Here is a 21,638-nt window from a genome sequence, read left to right on the forward strand (position 1 = left end):
ACCTTGTCCAATTTGGACCAAAATTGATACCCAACCCAATTTGAATGTGCTAAATATGATGGTGACCTCCAATATGGTCCACCCCACTCCTCGAATTTGTCCCATGCCCTACTCCAAATTCGACCTCCTCGGATTTGGACCAAAATCGGTGTCCAGGATAATTTGATCATGGGCAACACGATGGTGGTCTCCAAATTTGGCCCACCCCACTCCCCCAAATTTGGCCACCCCATCCCCAAAATTGACCTTGACCGATTTGGACCAAAATAGGGCCTCAAGAATGCCAAGTGTGACAGCAATTCCATAAACAACGTGAGAGAACTTGGTCTTGTGCTCCGTTCAAATCCCAATTTTTGCACCATGCAATGGGGCACCACAATAGATCTCGCCTTAGAAAGAGTGCATGCTGTAAAGGTGACCATAGTCGAACTGCAGACCATAGCCAACTAACTACTTCAGGGACCGCAAAACAGTGTTTGCCAGATTGTGTACATAGAGAAAAAAAGAAAAGGAATGCATGATTGAATAAATGATTGAAATCTGCAAACCGAGTGCTCAATCCGAAGGTCAAGCAAGATAAAAAAAGTGTCTGCAAATCACAGTGAAAAAAAGTAAAATCATAGTGAAGCAAAAAAAAGGAGCTATCGCTCAACCATCCATTTAACTGAGTTAAACGACTGCCATTTTTTCTTACTGGGCACTTTTTGGGCCTGAGGGTATTCAACTGATGTTGGAGCCAACCATATTTCTTCATTCGTATCTGCTGCTTGACAAACTACTGGCATGCTTTCGTCATGGACTTTTCAAGTGGTAGTCGGCGTTCATACCGAAGTGCAACAAAGTGCACAAGATTAGGCCAGTGCAGTACGCCTTGCTGCCTTGCTGGCGCTGGTCACTGACGGCATACTGCCACGCTCTTGCAGACCTGATCTCAGACACGGAGATGCCGGAAGACGTCGCTGAGTTTTACCGGACCAAGCCGCTGCCTACAGGAAATGAGGACGAAAACAACGACAATGATGAGGATTGCCAGAGCGAGAAAGCAGTTGTGTCCTGAAGCGTTGCCATAAAATGGCGGCACTTAACCCACATTTTTTTTTTTTCAAATATGATACCAAAATTATCATTTAGTACCCTGCTGTCATCTTTGAGCAAACCAAGAAAATCCTTTTGACCAGCCCAACTCGCCTTGAGCCAGAGACAGGGTGCTAGAAGTCACACGACAAGCTGGGCTCATCTGAGCCAGAAATGACAGTAGCTTATGATGAGTCTGGCTCATCTAAGTTGCTATGGTTAAAGCTGTGCACAGGAGTACTTTGTACTTTTGTCTCTTGCGGCATGCAGCGTAGCAGCTGCAAAGCTCAGGACACATCAAGATGGGTTTGTTCAGTGTGTCTCTATGTCTGGGGCTCATGGTAGAGACAGACACGCATTATTGCATCTGGAGATGCCATATTGCAAAACGAAAATGGCAAGCTGCTGAATTGCTAGAAACGCAGTGGCAGTATTAGTATTGTTTGCAAAAAAAATATATGAGACCGACATGAACAATGTTCTTGGACTTGTGTTTTGAGAACTTAAGAAATGTTCTTGAAATTTTCTTAGGAAACAGTGTTGCCCTGTCTATTGAGTAACTCTCCATAGCGCTGGTTTAGCATTCACGATGCTACGTATTAAATGGCCCACAACTGACCCTCCCTCAACGTAGATGTCATTCTGAGCTGTGATGTCATTCTCAGCTGCAGGAATAGCATATACTAATTGCTGCTTCCAATAAAATACCTGGCTGCAGTACTACAGTACCCATGGCCCACAATGCCTGAATAATGCGCCTCTACCAAAAGCAGCATACAAGAAATAATCTGGTGCGCTTGGGAGCACAATCCTTGAGTTAGCAACATTGTGGAATCGCATAATTCTGCTCTGGCCCGGTGTCTCCTGTTTATTTATTTATCAGTACACCACAACGCAAACCTAGCATTACTGTGGAAGGTCGGGGAAAGGATACTTCAAAGAAAAATTGAGGCAAAAATTTGTCATATACATCACATAAGACTCAAAAAAGAGGTCACTTCTTTCTGAGGAAACATTAAAATACATTTTAACAATGAGCTGGAAAAAAAAAGAAGTAATTATACAAAAGTCAAGAGCAAGCAATGAAGCATACGTCACACGGCAGAGTCACTGGAACAGAACATTTTTTTAATCAGGATAGTAAAAATAAAAAAAGTTACTTCCACATATGTGCTTCATTAAAACTTCTTCTTGAGCTAGTTGGCGCATTTTAAAAAAAATAGTGCTAAAGCATGCAAACACAGAAGAAAGAACAAGGCACAAGCGCTTATGTCTTGTTTTCTTCTGTGGTTGCATGCTTCGGCTGTAGGTAAATAGCCGGCATAGGTGCATTTTAGCAATAACGAAAGAGGAAGCGGCAATATCTTGCGGTAGTCAGTTTCTTATGAAATTGCGAGAGGGAAAAACAACACTTTATCTCTCAGTTTTGCATCTAACTTTTCTAATCGTATTTACATGGTCCTGTTGCTTTCTTATAGTAGTGCTGCGTTGCATTTATGTATTTTATCGCGTATAGTCCTCCTGCTTGGTCAGTATGTTTTAAATAAATAAAAATCACGGGAGGAAGGAAATAGCTGTTGAATAGTATACCTGCTCAAGAATGAAAAATATTCTGAAAAACATTAATTCCTTTCTGTGCTTCTCTAACGGATTCCAGCCAAGGCTTCACTTAGCATGTGGTACAATGTACTGTCTGGTATAACTGCTGGAAACAAATCAAACTTCTAAATTTTTCACTTCTATCTGTCGAATGTCAACTTTGTGCCAATGATTCCACACCGTAGAGGCATAATCAAGTAAAGGCCTAATATACGTTAATACAAGAGCTGTTTAGTTTCTGAAGGAAAACGTTTGGTGTCATACACAGGAAACCTAGTGTCTGACATGCTTTAGCTGTGATGTGTTAAGTATGGCGGCTTCATGACAAACAAGGGGTAAAAAACCATAGTTTAAATCTCTCAGATCTGCATCGCTCTAATCATATTGACATGGTCCCTGTGAGGGGAAAGACTGCAGGTTAAATTTACTACGCGTTAACACATAAAAGAAATAAACGAGGCGGCATGTAGAGCAACGTAGAGGAGTTCCGCTTGGCAACGTAGAGGAGTTCTACAGTATTAACGAGAGGGTAGCAGCTATAGTAATTAGGCTGAATAGGAGGTACAAGCTGAAAGCGGTGCAGGCCTACGCACCCACATCCAGCCATGATGACCAGACCATTGAAAGTTTCTATGAGGACATAGAATCAGCAATGAATAAAGTAAAATCGCAGTACACTGTACTGATGGGCGACTTCAATGCGAAGGTGGACAAGAAGCAGGCTGACGACCACGCGGTAGGTGACTATGGGATAGGCTCTGGAAATAGCAGGGGAGAGTTATTAGTCGAATTAGCCGATAGAAATAATTTACGGATCATGAATACCTTCTTCCGCAAACGAGAAAACAGGAAGTGGACCTGGAAGAGCCCCAATGGTGAGATTAAAAATGAAATCGACTTCATACTATGCGCTAAACCTGGCATCATTCAGGATGTGGCCGTCCTCGGAAAGGTGCGTTGCAGCGACCACAGAATGGTAAGGTCTAGACTTAGCTTAGACTTGAAGAGGGAACGGAAGAAGCTAGTGAAGAAGAAGACTATTAATGAGTTAGCCATAAGAGGGAAAGCACAGGAGTTTAGGATAGCGCTGCAAAACAGATATTCGGCTTTAACTGAGGAAGATGATCTTGATGTTCATTCAATGCACGATAATCTGACATCAATAATTACGGAGTGCGCAGTAGAAGTAGGCGTTTGGACAGTTCGAAAGGATACCGGGAAGCTATCTCAGGTGACGAAAGATTTGATTAAGAAGCGCTCAAACATGAGGGCATCTAACCCTACCGATAGAATAGAACTAATGGAGCTATCAAAGTTAATAAACAAGCGCAAGGTAGCCGACATAAGGAAGTTTAATATGGAGAGAATCGAGCATGCTATAAAGAACGAAGGTAGCCTAAAAACAGTGAAGAGGAAACTAGGCATAGGTAAAAACCAGATGTATGCATTAAGAGACAAGCAGGGCAATGTCATTAGCAATATGGATAAGATAGTTAACGTAGCCGAAGAGTTCTACACAGACCTGTCCAGTAGCCAATGTAATCAGAGCGTTAATGAGAAAGACAACAGTGCACAGCAATGCGTCATCCCGCCAGTAACGAAAGATGAAGTAAAGAAAGCCTTAGAAGCAATGAAAAGGGGAAAAGCAGCTGGGGAGGATCAGATAACAGCAGATCTGTTGAAGGATGGAGGGGACATCGTGCTAGAAAAACTAGCCACCCTGTATACGCAATGCCTTATGACCTCGACTGTACCAGAAGCTTGGAAGAATGCAAACATTATCTTAATTCATAAGAAGGGAGACGCCAAGGACTTGAAAAATTATAGACCGATGAGCTTGCTGTCCGTTGCCTACAAGGTATTTACTAAGGTAATCGATAATAGAGTTAGGGCAACCTTAGACTTTAATCAACCAAATGATCAGGCAGGCTTTTGCAAAGGATATTCAACAATAGATCATATTCACACTATCAAGCAGATGATAGAGAAATGCGCAAAATATAACTAACCGCTATATATAGCCTTCATTGATTACGAGAAAGCATTCGACTCAGTAGAAACCTCAGCTGTCATACAGGCATTGCGGAGTCAGGGTGTAGAAGAACTTTATGTGAAAATACAGGAAGATATCTATAGCAACTGCACAGCTACCATAGCCCTCCATAAAGTCAGCAATAAAATTCTAATAGGGAAGGGTGTCAGGCAAGGAGACACAATCTCGCCAATACTGTTCACCGCATGTCTACAGGAGGTATTCCGAGGCCTGAATTGGGAACAGTTGGGTCTTATAAGAGTTAACGGAGAATACCTAAATAATCTGCGATTCGCTGATGACATTGCCTTGCTGAGTCACTCAGCATGATCAATGATTTAGACAGGCAGAGCAGATCGATGGGTCTAAAAATTAACATGCAGAAAATCAAAGTAATGTTCAACAGCCTAGCAAGGGAACAACAGTTCGCAATTGGCAGCGAGAGCCTAGAAATTGTGACGGAATACGTCTACTTAGGGCAGGTAGTGACAGCTGATCCGGATCATGAGAGGGAGATAACTAGAAGGATAAGAATGGGGTGGAGCGCATATGGCAAATTCTCGCAGATCATGAGTGGCAGTTTACCAATTTCCCTCAAGAGGAAAGTGTACAACAGCATAATCTTACCGGTACTCACCTACGGGGCAGAAACGTGGAGGCTAACGAAAAGAGTTCAGCTTAAGTTAAGGACAACGCAGCGAGCCATGGAAAGAAAAATGATAGGTGTAACGTTAAGAGATTGGAAGCGGGCAGAGTGGGTGAGGGAACAAACACGGGTTAATGACATCCTAGTCGAAATCAAGAGAAAGAAATGGGCTTGGGCAGGGCATGTAATGCGAAGGCAAGATAACCGCTGGTCCTTAAGGGTAACGGAGTGGATTCCAAGAGAAAGTAAGCGTAGCAGGGGGCAGCAGAAGGTTAGGTGGGCGGATGAGATTAAGAAGTTTGCAGGCAAAGGGTGGATGCAGCTGGCAAAGGATAGGGTTAATTGGAGAGACATGGGAGAGGCCTTTGCCCTGCAGTGGGTGTAGTAAGGCTGATGATGATGATGATGTAGAGCAAAAGAACTCTTAACTTAAATCATGATGGGAAATGTATCGACAAGAAACAAGAATGGGGAAAAAAAAAATACTCGCGAAAGGTAAAGGAGAGAGCTTAAAAAACAGGGAAGGTCCACTTAAGTTTTTTGTGTCAATGGTGAGCCTGGCAAGTAGTTGGTGCGTCGAGCGAGGTCTGGCGCGGCATCGGCGCAGTCTGTGGGCTAAGGTCAGTGCCCTGATGGAGGAGTAGTGTGGACGGCAGTCTCCACGGCGGGCCTCAACGCCGCCGCAGGAAGCTGTCACACTTGCGATCTCCGGGCGCGGTCCCCAGGTCAGTTAGCCTGGGCAAGCAGCGGTGGCGACGGAGGCGACCCGTGCTCAGAGGCTGCCAGACAGGAAGGGAACAGCGGCGCCTGGGTCCGGTGGCTCAAGCTCTCGACGATGGCTGTCCAGGTCTGGTAGCCCGGACGTCTGCAGCTGAGGCCCAAGCCTGGAAACTCGGGGAGCCAGCAGATCTCGTATCCGTCTGTCACCGACCGCATTCTTCCTGTTCTCCCACGCACACGCTCTAAACCACGTCTCACTTCCGCTTTTTCTTCGTCCACGGCCTCATGCGTCTTCTTTGCCGCAGTGTGGTGCTGGCTCTTTACAGTCTCATAGTGAAGAGACAGTCATGGGTGGATACCCCAAGCACTTCACCAGTATACAGTGTTATAAATAATGTTGCTAAGTAGCACAATCATCTTAATTATTAACTGCACAATAAAGGACCCAATCGTCTGCAAAAAGGCACAGAGGAGGAGATTCAAGTACTTACCGTGTAAGCGCATATACAGGCGGCACGCTGTTTTCCCGAAGGAAATAAAAAAAAAATTCATGTAAGGGCCGCACGCGAACTTTCCATGACCCACGCGTGAATAGCCTTCAAAATGCCGTGGCCTCTCGATCGGCTCCGGCTGCGAGCAACGCTGCGCTTGATCGTGGAGGCCACTTACACGCAGAGGAGTTTACAGGTGCCACCCGCAGATAGCGGCCGCGGCTCACCATCATCGTTGTCAACTTTTTCCTCCCTCTGCCGCTCATCCCGCTATCCATATTGGCATCAGTATCACCAGCTCTAGCATCACCAGCTCCAGCTTTTCATTGCTGTCAAAGGCACGGGAGTTGTGGTAGCGTGTTTGTTCACTGTAGTTGTGGCTTGTGTGTGCTGACACCGAGCATTGTAATTTTAGAACTATTGGCAAACACCTTAACCCTTTCGCTGGCACGGACATACCAGTACATTTTTGCGCTGCCCCCCCCCCCCCCCCCCCCCCACACACACATTGTCACTGGCGAATACTCCATTGTGCGTTCAAAATTTTGTGCCTGAGCGCAAAGCAGGCGCTCCTGGACTGGCCACGCCATCTGTTGAATCTTTCTACAAATTCGTATTTTCGTCCCGCACTTCTTTGGTGCATGTATTGAAGAGTACGGTGCGACTGCCACTCTCCCCTCTCTCTTTGCTGAGTGGCGCGGTCGCTCCGCATTCACTGGATCATCCGTCACGCGCGTGTGGTTATGGGTTCAAGGGTTGTTCTGCCATCTCTGCTGGATTGAAGGTTTTTATTTTTCTTCTGTTGGCGTGTCTGCTACAGCGCGTCAAGTTCAGGGGCACACGCAGTTGCCTCTCCGAAAAGAGACCGACACATGACTCGATTGCTGCTTTCGCTCTTTCGCCGCACCCTCGCTTCCGGCTTGCAGCAGCAAACGTAAAGCCCCTCAAACTTTGTTTTAGCCTTTTTCCATCTCCCTCTGTCTTCTTGATCACACAACGTCCCATTTCTCTTCGTTGTGCGGGCCACTGAAAGCGCATCCTCCCTGCGCGCGGTTACTTTTGGATGGCTGAGTGCGCGGGACCTTCGGCTGCTCATTGGAGCGATGGCTCTTCCGATTCTGAATACAAGCCGAGCTCGGATTCGGACTCGGACAGTGTCTCATTCGAGGCAGAGGTGAGTCCCGCATCGTCAGATTCGGATGTTGAAACGGTGGGACCATCGTCCCGGAAGAGTGCACGGCAAACGGAAACTATGTGGAAGAAAGCCGATTTCTCACCGACGTTGTTTCCTTTCGACGCGTCGCGTTCAGGACCATCTGCGAGCGCAACTCTTCAACCAGATGCGTAAGAAGGTGACTATTCCAAGCTGTTTTTTGATGAGCCAATCGTTTCACACATCGTGAGTGAAGCGAATCAGTTCGCGCGAGAGAAGACAAGCGCACAAGGAGTTGCGCGCACGTCGCGGCTGAGAGCTTGGGTGGAGACGGATGTAGCAGAAATGTACTGTTTCCTAGCGGTCGTTCTGCTGATGGGCCTGATAAGAAAGAATGCCTTGCAAGACTACTCGAGCACGAACCCTATGTTGCACACACCATTTTTTCGTTGAACCACTTCCTGCTCCTCCTGTGGCTTCTCCATCTGAGCGACTCCACAGATATCGCAGATCGGCTGAGAACAGTGCGGCCATTTATGGAAGCAATTCAGAGCAAACTGAGTAGCCTACTAATTTTGCACCAAGACCTGTGCATAGACGAGTCTATGATGCCATGGAAAGGGCAGCTGTCATTTCGGCAATACATTCCTTCGAAAAGGCACCGCTTTGGTGTCAAGTTCTTTGTGATGTCAAAACCGGCTACATTCTGAAATTTGTTGTGTACACTGGAGCAACGACAAACATGACCATGGTCAAGGATTTGGGATTTTCTGGCTCCATCATTCTAGAGCTACTTGATGACTACCTCGGAAAAGGACATTCGCTATTTGTAGATAATTGGTACAGTAGTCCAGCACTGTTAACTGCCTTCAAGGTAAAAAAACCAACACATGTGGAACTGTTCAGACCAACAGGAAGGGACTTCCAAATTTCTCAAAAAAGATGAAAAAAGGGGAAGTGGTCTCATATCATACCAAGACGCTTCTTGCGCTAAAATGGCATGACAAGAGAGATGGACATGCCCTAACGTCGATGCATGATGCACGTCTGGAAGACACAGGGAAGGTGGGTAGGGTAACAGGCGAGAACGAGCGAAAGCCCGCATGTGTTCTCGAATACAATATGAAGATGGGATTAGTGGACAAGATGGACATGATGATGAGTTTCGCTGAAAGCATTAGGAAGAGCCTCAAGTGGTACAAAAAGTTTTTCATATTATGGACATGTGCCTTCTAAATGCCTTTATCTTGTGGCATGAAAATGGTGGACACAAAACATTGGGTAAATTTCGTTTGACTGTCATGTACCAACTGATCCAAGAGTTTCATACTGCTAGGTGAAGAGGTGGAAAACGGAGTGTTGATGACCCGACGAGGCTCACGAGACGACACTTTCTCCAGATGGTTCCTCCGAGCGAAGCCAAAGGGAGCCGCACCCAACGGAGGTGTCACGTGTGTGCGAACACTGTTCAAGGGTAAAAGAAAAGGAAAGACACCCGTGTTATGTGCGTTGAGTGTGACAAAGTCTTGTGCCTGGACCCATGCTTCAAGATCTACCACACTCTCAAGAAGTATTGAGCAGTGTTTTTTTTTTTTCATGTTATCCTCATTTTCCTGCTGACACTGTGGGCCACGACACTGCTGCTACGCATCCGTACTCATGAATGCCCCTTATACAGGTTAGTTATCTTGAAACTAAGTGTTATCGTGACAATAATGTTTGTCTCTTTGCGGTGTCGTGGCCACCTGGTGTAGTGGATTATGTGAAGTATGTTCGTGCTGCTGAGTCGTACATTTGGCGCCTTTTGATTCTTGGCGGTGACATGGAGGTAAACCCAGGCCCTATGAGTAAAGCGCAAGAAGACAAGCTTGACGCTGTAGCTTTAGCCATTCAGCACCTTGAGGTGAGCAACACAAAACTTCTTGAATCAATAAATCAAGGCTTGAACCTCCACGTCACCCTCAGGAACGACCTGGACCAGTTAACTAAAAGAGTTACTGAACTGGAATGCAAAATTGAAACTCTTCCGTCCAGTCAACCTGTGTCATATTGTTACGTGAATACTTACGGCGAATACTTACGGGCAACTGCACACCGCGCAGCAGAGACCCCCAACGTCCGCTTGGGACCCGTACCGTCCGAGCAATTTGCGGAGTTCATCACCCGCATCTGACCGCAGTGTGACGCCGCCACCTCAGCGCCAACGGCGGTCACCTTCTCCTCGACGTCGTGCATCCCCTCCGCCTCCGGGAAACTAGGAGGCGCGGCCGATGGAGGTGAGGCCGCCGGCGAGTCGATGACGTCCAATCTACCTCTGCCCGTGTTTATGTTGAAGAACAAACTGGAAGTGTTTATTGATGGTGTGAAAACAATGGCTCTTGTGGACACTGGTGCTACCGTATCCGTTATGAGTTTGAGGTTTAAGAATCGTTTAGGTAGGAAAGTGATGTTTAGTGGTGACCGTGCAGCGTTATTCCGTGGTGTCGGTGGTGAACCTTTGGTTCCACTTGGTGTGTGTGCTTCGGATGTTGTTATTGGTGGTCTAACGTTTAGAACAGAATTCGCAGTGCTACCACGGTCAACGCATGATGTGATTCTTGGGATTGATTTTCTGCAAGAGTGTGGTGCAACTATAGACTGTCGTACGGGAGAAGTTGCTTTGAATTCTTCGTTACTTTCAGCTCTTGTGGATAACTCGACACCGGATTTTGGAGCATTTGCGGTGGAAGAAGATACTATTGTACCAGCTTTCTCTGCAGCATTCGTGCGGGTTTCCTCTATTCACAATCAGTGCGAATCTTTTGAAGCTGTGGTAGAGCCTACGACACTCGCCTGCTCTAAGAAGAGTATCGTCGTGCCTCGTTGCGTCGTTCCCGTGGTGAGAGGCCGTACCGAGCTGTGGACAGTGAACCACTCTGAAGAGCCAGCTGTGTTGCCCCGGGGCCTCAAACTCGCCCGTTTCGAGGAAGGTGTGTCAGGTTTCGTCGCGGCGTTAACCAACTCTGTCAGTGAGCAGCACGTGAAAAGAGATATGGAGACCCAAGTTAAGGCTATGATTAATCAGGCTCTTTCCCCAACCGAGCGTCGCACTCTAGTGGAACTCCTTCTGAAACACGTGTTCGTGTTCGACTTTGCCAAAGACGATTCAACACCACCGCCTACCAGTCGTATTCATCACACGATCAACACCGGCTCCGCACCTCCTATACGCCAGAAGCCCTATCGAGTCTCAGCCACTGAACGTAAGTTAATAGATGACCAAGTTCAAGAGATGCTAAAGCGAGGCATAATTCGAGAATCCTCCAGTCCTTGGGCGGCTCCAGTTATCCTTGTTAAGAAAAAAGATGGCACATGGAGGTTCTGTGTTGACTACCGTCGCTTAAATACGGCCACGAAGAAGGACGTCTACCCGCTTCCACGTATAGATGACGCAATTGATTGTCTGCACTCCGCTTCATACTTTTCTTCTATTGATTTGAGATCCGGCTACTGGCAAATCCCCGTGCACGCTGCAGATAGGGAAAAAACGGCATTCATTACACCAGACGGACTTTACGAGTTCAACGTTATGCCTTTCGGATTATGTAATGCACCTGCAACATTCGAGCGGTTCATGGATACAATCCTGCGTGGCCTCAAGTGGCAAATTTGTTTATGTTATCTGGACGACGTTGTAATTTTTGGCAAAACGTTTAGTGAGCACAACCGCCGTCTGGATATTGTGCTTGATTGCATGGAACGAGCTGGCCTTATCCTCAATTCCAAGAAATGTCATTTTGGGAACCGTGAAACAATTGTTCTTGGTCATTTAGTTGATAAAGAAGGTGTTCGACCAGATCCAAAGAAAATTGAAGCTGTCAAAAGTTTTACGGTGCCTCAATCAGTGAAAGAGCTGCAGAGTTTTTTAGGGCTCTGCTCGTACTTTCGACGCTTTATAGCTAGGTTTGCGGACATCGCTTACCCACTCACGTGTTTGCTGCATAAAGATGCACCGTTCAATTGGACCAGCGAATGTGACGCAGCTTTCCGGCATCTGAAATTTCTTTTGACCTCGGGCCCCATCCTACGCCACTTCTGTCCATCTGCACCAATTGAAGTGCACACTGATGCAAGTGGTATCGGTATCGGCGCTGTACTTATACAACGCCATGGTCACGATCAGCACGTGGTAGCATATGCCAGCCGTTCGTTGAGTAAGAGCGAAAGAAATTACACGGTTACTGAGCAAGAATGTCTCGCCGTTGTTTTCGCTGTACAGCGCTTCCGCTCCTATCTGTACGGGAATGCTTTCACCGTCGTGACCGACCACCACTCGCTTTGCTGGCTAGTGAGTCTTCGTGACCCCTGTGGCCGGCTTGCTCGATGGGCTTTGCGCCTACAAGAATTTAATTTCACTGTTGTGCATAAAAGCGGCCGTAAACACTCAGATGCCGATTGTCTTTCCCGTTTGCCGCTTCTAACGACTGAGGACGACGCAGACAACTTTGATGAATACTTGTCGTCACTTTCACAAGCCTTCCCCGATCTTCAAGTTTTTCGAACTGAGCAACGCAAGGACCAAACATTAACCTCTTTGTTTGATGCCGCTCAAGATTCTGTAAAGAATACTTTTTGCATTCGCGACGGTTTGCTTTATAAGAAGAATTTCGCTTCTGGAGGAGCACGCATGCTTCTTGTCGTACCCGAAAGCCTACGCATCACAGTTCTTGAAATGATGCACGACGACGCCACGTCTGGGCACTTGGGAGTGACCCGCACACTCCACCGCACACAACAACGATTTTACTGGCCTAACATGCGTTCAACCATCCAGCACTATGTAGCCAGCTGTGTGCAATGCCAGCGCTTTAAGCTGCCGACTTCAAGTCCACCGGGCAAATTGCGGCCAATCACACCTCCAACAGCCCCGTTTGAGCAAGTTGGCATTGACCTCCTTGGACCTTTCCCACGATCCTCTAAAGGAAATCGATGGATTCTTGTGTGCGTAGACCACTTAACCCGTTATTGTGAGACAGCCGCGATACCAGTTGCTACTGCGTCTGAAGTATCTAACTTCTTACTTCGATTCGTCATTCTTCGGCACGGCCCTCCTGCAGTTCTCATTAGCGACCGTGGACGTCAATTTACAGCGGACGTTGTTGAAGAACTTCTCCGCCTCAGCAGCTGCAGTTTTCGCCACTCCACGCCATATCATCCCCAAACGAACGGTGTGGTAGAACGCACTAATCGTACGCTCACCACCATGCTTGCCATGTACGTCACTGCAGATCATAAGGACTGGGATGGCGTACTCCCGTTCATCACTCATGCGTACAACACCGCGCAACATGAGACAACTGGCTACAGCCCCTTTTACCTGCTCTATGCTCGCTCGCCTCGCTGCGGCCTTGACACCATGCTACCATTTTTCATCCACGATGAACCTTCTCTTGCGACCACACTCTGCAGAGCTGAAGAAGCTCGCCAGCTTGCCCGCGTTCGAATTTTATCTTCGCAAGAGCGTTCCAAGAACCGCTACGACGTCCAACACCAAGAAGTTTCTTATGTTCCTGGTGACATTGTGTGGTTGTGGACCCCTCTACGCAAGCGTGGTCTGTGTCAGAAACTGCTATCCCACTACACTGGACCATTTGTTGTGTTGGAGTGCATAAGTGACGTTAATTACGTTATAGCACGACTAACTGCTAGTGGTCGACGGTCACGCCAATCTCAGGTGGTGCATGTAGCCCGCCTCAAGCGATTCCATCCCAGACGGTCTGTTTAACTCGCCCGACGGGCATCGTCTGCGAGGAGGGAAATGTAACGTGCTTCCACAGAACCTCGACGGAAGAAGCAGAAGATGAAGGACTGACCCGCGGAGAAAGAGGAAGAAAAAGAGAGAGCTGAAGGACGCTGCTAGGCTTCCTGCTTCCATCCTGCTTCGACCGGTCCCCTCTTTGAATAAACCCCCGTAACCCCGCTGATATCTAAAAAAATTCAGGACAAACTTGATGATCTGGAAAATCGCTCAAGGCAGTCGAACGGTTGTTTTTTGGCATAGATGATTCTGATGCATCTGAGCCTTGGGAAGACTCAGAGCAGTATGTAAGAGAATTTTGTTCGGAGAAACTTGTCATTACTGTCACTTTCATTGCCAGAGCTCACCGCTTAGGGCGTCTTTCGACTGACAAGAAACGTGCCATTATTACCAAATTTTATAATGAGAAAGAACTCGAATCCGTCATTAGTCTTGGCTACAAACTAAAGAACACCAATTTTAGCATATCACGCGACTACTCAGGCTGTTCGTGATAAGCGCCGTAAACTGTGGCAGTTTTCTTAGACGATAAAGAGGGGGACCGGATTCGTCTGTATTTTAATAAACTTCATGTAAACGACGACGTTTATCTGTGGGACACTGCTGGCAATCGGGCTGCGCGTCTAACTGAGCCTTCTGCCGATTGACAACATTCAAATCATCATACTGCTTCCGATCGTGCACCACCAATCTTGCCGGAACCAAAGTGTTTAGATAACATTTGCTTCCTACATACTAACATCAGAAGCATTACAGTGAAAAGTGATGCCCTCTCCTCTCTTATCGACTCCTCTGGAACCTCGTTAATAGCATTTACTGAAACGTGGCTAACCAATTATATATCAAATGATGACATCCTTCCATGCAAATCGTGTTTTAAATTTTTTCGGTGCAACAGAAAGAACAGAAGAGGAGGTGGTGTGCTTATTGCGATTAAGCAAGAGCTGATTTCTATACCAATAGTTGCTCCTACTTTTCTCGAGTGTGTATTCGTCTTTTTGAAATGCACTTCTACAAACAATATTGCCGGTGTGTTGTATCGTCCAGTCGACCTATCTGATGATGGCTTTGCTGATGAATTTTGTTGCTTATTGACTGATGTGTGTACGCGTTTTCCAAATTCTGTCCTAATTATGTTTGGTGACTTTAATTTGAGAAACACTGTTTCTCCTAGTGACAAGGATTCGCACGTTTTCCTACAAACTTGTCTTGATTTTCATCTAACTCAGCTCATTACAAAGCCCACATGATCTTCAGGTACCACTGCAAACATTCTCGACTTGATTCTAATCAATAATCCCGATGCTTGTCTAAAATATTTCACCTTAGTGGTCTTCCTGACCATGACATTATAATTGGGTGCATCAATTGCAGAATTATCGACAGAAAAACTACCACCAAGCTGATCAGGTGTTATAACAGAGCTAATTTTGACCAAATGAATCATGAATTAACTTCTTTTTCTGGGAAGTTCTTGGCTGAATCTTCATTCCGTTTCACTGAACAGAACTGGATACTGTTTAAAACTACCCTAATTAACCTCATTATAAAATACATACTGGTTATCAAAATTAAATGCAGCAAAATTGTGCGCTGGTTCAATGGGCGGCTGCAAAGAGCTAACAATAAGAAAAAACATTTGTATTGGCAGGCAGTTGCTAACAACCTATTAAACACATGGGAAAAATATAGATGAAAATGACTAGAAAATGCTTAAAGCTACCCGTCACCAGTTTTGTAATGTTTTGCCCACCATGCTGTCTAATAACCCCCGTAGGTTTTGGAGCGTAATTAACCCTCATTCGTATCCTGATTCTTTCTTGACAAGTTCTAATGGTGACCCAGCTGGACGATGCGCATTCGGCTCAGCTCATTACAGTGTTGTCAGTAACGCGTTACAAGTAACGGCGTTACCGGTAACGGATTACTTTTTCCGGTAACTTAGTAACGTACTTGTTTAGGAGAAAAACTTCTCAGAGATACCAAAGAATTTTGGAGATATGTGAAGCATAATCGTAAGGATGACAGCTCAGTACCTGCTCTGAAAAATGATGAGATAATCATCCATGATGATGAGGCTAAAGTTGAAATGTTTAGCCGTTATTTTTCATCTCTGTTTTTGCCACCTTGTTCACGTTCTGTCTGTTTTGCATTACCTCTTGAAATAGATTGCATGCCGGAAGTTACTTTTTGTGTTGACGGTGTGCGTAAATTATTGAAGGATTTGAATCAGGCTAAGGCTTGTGGCCCTGATGACATTCCTGCCGCAATTTTAAGGAATTGTGCGGATACATTATGTCTGTATTTCACCCGGCTGTTCCAGAAGTTTCGTAATGAAACCGACTTGCCTGCTGATTGGAAGGTAGCGCGTGTCGTGCCCATACATAAGAGTGGTATGCGAAACTCCGTTCAGAACTACAGACCCGTTTCCTTAACCAGCATAACCTGTAAAATTATGGAGCATGTAATATATAGTTGCGTTATGGCCCATCTCACCAAACACAATCTCCTATGCACTAGTCAACATGGTTTCAGGCGTGGATTTTCCTGCAGTATGCAGCTGGTAGAGTTTGTTCATAATTTGGCATCGGCAATCGATAAGCAACAAATTGTGGACTGCGTTTTCTTGGATTTCCGCAAAGCATTTGATGTTGTCGCGCACAGTCTTCTCTCCAAATTGAAAGCGTATAACCTGGATTGTAAAGTAATTGCGTGGATTGCAGAATATCTGTCATTACGAAGGCAGGCTGTTGTTCTGAACGGTATTTCTTCACAGTATGCACCAGTTACTTCGGGAGTTCCCCAAGGCTCAGTATTGGGACCACTTTTGTTTTTGCTGTATATTAATGATATTTCAGTTGGCATACAGTCTTCATTCAGGATGTTTGCCGATGATTGTGTTGTTTACAGAGTAGTAAATTCCACTTCTGATTCACAAATCCTGCAAACTGATTTAGATACTGTGGCAGACTGGTGTGTACGCTGGGACATGTCCTTAAATATAAACAAAACTGTTCACGTCACCTTCACAAGAAAACGTGCTAATCATCCGTATAGGTATAGAATTAATGATTTTACTCTCAACATAAGCAAGTCATTTAAATATCTAGGCGTCTTTTTTACATCGGACTTATGATGGAATAAGCACATTAATTATATTGCGAATAAGGCAGCGTCACGTTTGGGTTTTCTACGGCGGAATTTTAGCCATTTACCAAGTAACTTAAAAACACAGCTGTATTTCAGTTATGTACGCTCCATACTTGAATATGGATGTGTTTGCTGGGACCCACACACATCTGAGTGTGTAGGAAAATTAGAGAAAATTCAGAATAGGGCAGTTAGATTTGTTCTTGGTAATTATAATTGGCAAGTTAGTATGACGGAAAGCAAACGAAAACTTAACTGGCAAGAGTTGAAGGACCGTAGAAGGTACATCAGATTAAAATTTTTCCACGAGATTTATTATTCAAAAACTGGCATAAACCGCGAACAATATATCCAGGCACCTCATTATATATCAAAGCGACTGGACCACTGCTTGAAGGTCAGAGAATTTTCTTGCAAGGGTGACGTCTTGTGTTATTCTTTTTTTGTTAGAACTGTTCGGGACTGGAACAGTTTGCCATCGAGCATTGTATGTATTACATCTAGCGAAGCATTTTTCCATGCACTGCAATAATTGCTTTATACCTATAAATGAAGTCTGTACCCCCCTGCTGTAATGCCCTGCGGGGCGATGCAGGTAACTAACTAACTAACTAACTAATAAATAAATAAATAAATAAATAAATAAATAAATAAATAAATAAATAAATAAATAAATGTTACCAATTGAGAACTGTAACGGGTAACATACTTACTTTAACATTTTTCGGTAACGTGAGGTGTCACGTTACTAGTTACTTTTTGTTCCAGTTTTGACCCACTCCGCCCCCATTTTTAGAAAAAAAAAAAAGCGCAGAGCACCTAAAGTGGTTTTTAAACAAAATGTACAGGTGCTCCCGACAACCCTTGTTGGTGCTCTCATGCATGCCAGAAAACAGCTGCCCTTGACAACGCACCCAACTAAAAAAAAAAGATGGAATAGCCATAAAGCACGAAACACCTGCACGAATACGCATTCACACACTTGTCTTCACCTACCTCCCCTTCCCAAACCACTCAGACGCACAACTCTCTACAGAATGGAAGCATGCTGAGCATTTCGGAACATCAGATTTTTCAGAATAACTCTAAATTTGTTGAGAGTTCAGCGATGTTTTGTTTGTGAAGTCAGAATTGATGATGGAGTGTCATTTTGTGTTTAATGCCACATTCAGAAGATGGATTCATCATGTGCCACACACACAGTTAGAATTCAACACATGTAATTCTACAGGCAACTTTAGGCCACTATAACATTGCTAAGCTCCTGCACATTTGTGCAAAGTATTCTCGTTAAATCAGGATATCGCGTAAAATCATTGTTTGGGCTAGACGTTATATGTCAAATGTGAGCTTTATAAAATTGTTACCATGAGTTCTTAAGGTGACAAAAACTTAAATTTTATGGCCATGAAGTAACGGCAAAGTGACGTGCGGCACTTTTTTTCGGTAACAGTAACGATAATGCGTTACCTTTTTTTGTAGGTAACATAGGGCGGTAACACGTTCCTTTTTTTTTACGTAACGAGTAACGTATTTCGTTATTTTTTTGGTGACGCCTACAACACTGGCTCTTTAACAATGCTTTCTCATCTGTTTTCACTCAAGAATTCATCACCACCTCTCCAGTTCTTAACTCATTTCATGATTATTCTATGCCCCCAGTAGTCATTAATGAAGATGGTATTCTTTCTTTGTTAAGTAATCTTAAAACTACCACAAGTGCGGATCCTCTGAGCTGTAACAGTAAAATACTGAAAAACATCTCAGGGTATTTTTCAAGTCTTGTCTGCGCTTTTTTCTCAGTCTTTATCATCTGGCATCCGCTCCGATCCTCTAAACTATAGACCCGTTTCATTGACTTGCTCTTTCTCCAAGCTCCTTGAACATGTCATACACAGACAGGTCATTATCTTGAAGATCATAACATCATATTTAAATATCAGCACAGTTTTCGCAGGGGATTTTCTTGCGACACTGAGCTCGCCGGATTTAATAATGACTTATTTACTTCTTTGGATGCCGGAATTCAAGTCGACGCTTTGTTTTTGGATTTTTCGAAGGCATTTGATCGGGTTCCCCACCATAGACTACTTCTCAAGCTATCGCATCTTAATGTCAACCCTCACGTACTAGCATGGATCATGGATTAAAGATTTCCTTTCATCTCGAGTTCAGTTCACTTCTGTTAATCGTTCTAACTCTGCAATGGCCCATGTCACATCTGGTGTACCCCAGGGGAGTATGCTAGGTCCCCTGCTCTTTCTAATATTTATTAATGACTTGCCAAATTGCATTTCTTCACAAATTAGACTGTTTGCTGACGACTGTAATGTGTGCCGAACCATTACAAATGACTCTGACCAACAATTTCTACAAACTGACCTCGTTTCTATTAACACTTGGTGCCAGTTGTGGCTTATGACCCTAAATCCCTCTAAGACAAAGCTTGTCTCCTTTACTAGAAATTCTTATCGCATCCCAACCACATACTCTCATAATGACATAGCAGTTGAGATAACTTCCACTTACAAGTATCTAGGAGTTTACCTTCAATCAGACTTAACCTGGAACTATTATATTGACTTGATTCTAGCAGCTGCTAACTGTTCTCTTTGCCTTTTAAAACGTAACCTTCAACATGCTCTGGCGCACGTGCGTAAACTTGCTTATATTGCATTAATTCGACCTAAAATTGAGTACGCTTCAGCCATATGAGACCCGGATCAAGCTTGCATCAAAGATAGCATAGAATCCCTGCCAAATCGTGCTGCTCGTTTCATTTATTCTGACTACTCACATTTTACTAGAGTCACGGCGTTAAAAGCTCGTGCTGGACTCGACAACCTTTCCCATCGTCGCAAACTGGCTCACTTAACTCTTTTTCACAAAATTTACCATCATCCGTTGCTTCGCGACGATTTCTTTCATTCACCCTCAGTAATGTTTTCATGCCGTGACCATCCTTTCAAGATAAAATGCATCACATGCCACACTTCAAGTTTTGCCAAATAATTCATACCCAAAACGATTATTGATTGGAACTGGCTGTCTTCCACAATCGCAACTGAAACGAATATGGCATCATTTCATGAACTTTTAAAAATCAAAACGATGTGTAGTTTTCTTCTAGCCCTGTTGTGCTCACCGTAATGTGATTGAGTTTTGTTTCTCATTCTGTTTATTACATTGTTTATTTTTTATTATGTTCATTTTGCATTTTGTTGTTCCGCCACGTTTTGATGCTTGGTATCAGTTATTACGCTTTTCTTGTTTTGTTTTTTGTTCTGTTCCTCATGTTAGATATTCCTTCTTGTATCTTCATGTTCGAATTGTAACCCCCCCCCCCCCCTTTATGTAATACTCTTGTGAGGAATGCCTTTAGGGATATCTTGATATAATAATAATAATAATAATATCTCATTTATAATCAGGCTGATGGTGATGATGTTTACTAATAACAGCTGCAGAACACTAAAGTGTGCATATTCCATTGACTATGTTATTTGTATACCAATCATAGTCAAAAATAAATCGCTATGCTCGTTCCCTGAAACCAAGCCGACACTGGGTGTGCACGACAGAATGAGAACGAGTTGTATGCATTACTTGATTTTTGCACAGTTCACCACGCGGCCGAGCAATGATGCTAAGGACAGAAACCATCGTATTAGATTTGAATGCAGAAACGCAATATAATAACCCAAGGGCCGAAACGAACTTGGCGTAATGACCCATGAGCTCGGCGGTAATAATTATCCGCAAAGGCGGTCCGTCGCTGAACTTGTCTTGCTCTTCGGCCCCTGCCCGTCGCTTTCACGCCTATCTGACTGCAATAAACTTGTGGAAACATGGTGCTTTCTTTCTTCTGCATTGTGACTCAACCAACCGCACCACAATTTGTCGGCACGCCGCGAATTGTGCCCAAAAACACGCAAGCGTGGCGCACGCAATGCGGGAGGTCCCGCTTTTTGCCTACGCAACGAAAGTCACTGCTGACGCCAGTGCCGCCGCATCTCTTTGACGTCATGGCCCGACGCTTGTCTATAAAAGGCACCGATCAAAACAAAGATGAAAGGACGTTTCGGTTCCTACATGAGAGCCTTGTTCACTATGAAGACGAAGCGGAAAATCACCTTAAATACGGCGCATGACAGATCCAAGACACTTTGCGGGGTAGATTGCCATCACAATGGTTCAACATATCTGTTGTCGTTTAGATAATCAGTGACTCGAGATAGAGCCGCAATGTTCGGTTCTTCTCTTTTGTAAAGACACTTGCCTCTTCCCAGTAAGTGTTGTGGCCGGTAGATACCGAGTGTTCGGCAAGTGCATTCAACGCCACCCGTCGATTCCTTACGTCAGTCTGGGGGTCTCAATATCTTCGTGCGAAATCTTCGGGCTCACCGATGTATACTACTGCACAGTCAGCACATGGAATTGCATATATGAGGCCAGGAAAGTTTTCCTTCCTCAGTGGGTCCTTCATTTGCTCCAATTTATTCCTTCTTCACGTCATTTCATCTTTCTTTTGGTCACTACCTTTAATTTTTCGTCATGTTCCATCCTGGCCAGATGGGCTTCAGTCAAACCTTTGACTTCAAACATATTCACCAGTCATACAGCCAGCCCATGATCACCGAGACACGGGGCTATGTTTCACTGACCACCCGGACTGCTGTGTTCAGGGGGCACCTCAAGTTCAACCTCACCTGTAAAGCGCAGGGTTTGATTCCTCGCTCTCTTCGGTTGCACCAGCCAGTTTCCACGAAGTTTGGACTAAGCACAGTCTCGAGGGCTGAACGGTTGCTACTCCATGCCAGGATACTTGAGTGCACACTGCATAAGGAAGCTTGAAAACGATGCCTTCTTCGCCAGACGTCGATTGGAATACAACCGCCCTGAAGAGTTTGCAACGCAAACTTCCAGGCTGGCCTACGATCACGCCAGGATGAGTGTTCCCACGAAGACAAACTGGA

At 44.9% G+C, this 21,638-nt stretch overlaps 1 protein-coding gene and 1 long non-coding RNA gene across 5 annotated transcripts in view; one reads left to right on the plus strand and one right to left on the minus strand.

Annotated features, from left to right (window-relative positions):
* The window catches only part of LOC144122172 (tRNA pseudouridine synthase A), a 134,759-nt gene extending 133,062 nt beyond the window's left edge, over positions 1 to 1,697 (plus strand). For all 3 annotated transcript variants that reach the window (XM_077655751.1, XM_077655753.1, XM_077655752.1), the window contains one exon: positions 924 to 1,697. In XM_077655751.1, the coding sequence (XP_077511877.1) occupies positions 924 to 1,057 (134 nt within the window). In that variant the 3' untranslated portion in view covers positions 1,058 to 1,697. The remainder of the gene's footprint in view (positions 1 to 923) is intronic.
* Positions 1 to 21,638, minus strand: part of LOC144122173 (uncharacterized) — a 64,368-nt gene that overhangs the window by 18,696 nt on the left and 24,034 nt on the right. Inside the window, exon 4 of one of the 2 annotated variants that reach the window (XR_013312826.1) lies at positions 7,063 to 9,179. The exons of the other annotated variant lie outside the window; for it this stretch is intronic. This is a non-coding gene — a long non-coding RNA (uncharacterized LOC144122173). Of the gene's footprint in view, positions 1 to 7,062; positions 9,180 to 21,638 lie in introns of those variants that run through there. 2 annotated transcript variants of the gene reach the window in all.

This window comes from Amblyomma americanum, chromosome 2 (genome assembly GCF_052857255.1).
Source record: "Amblyomma americanum isolate KBUSLIRL-KWMA chromosome 2, ASM5285725v1, whole genome shotgun sequence".
Classification (NCBI taxonomy): Eukaryota; Metazoa; Arthropoda; class Arachnida; order Ixodida; family Ixodidae; genus Amblyomma; species Amblyomma americanum.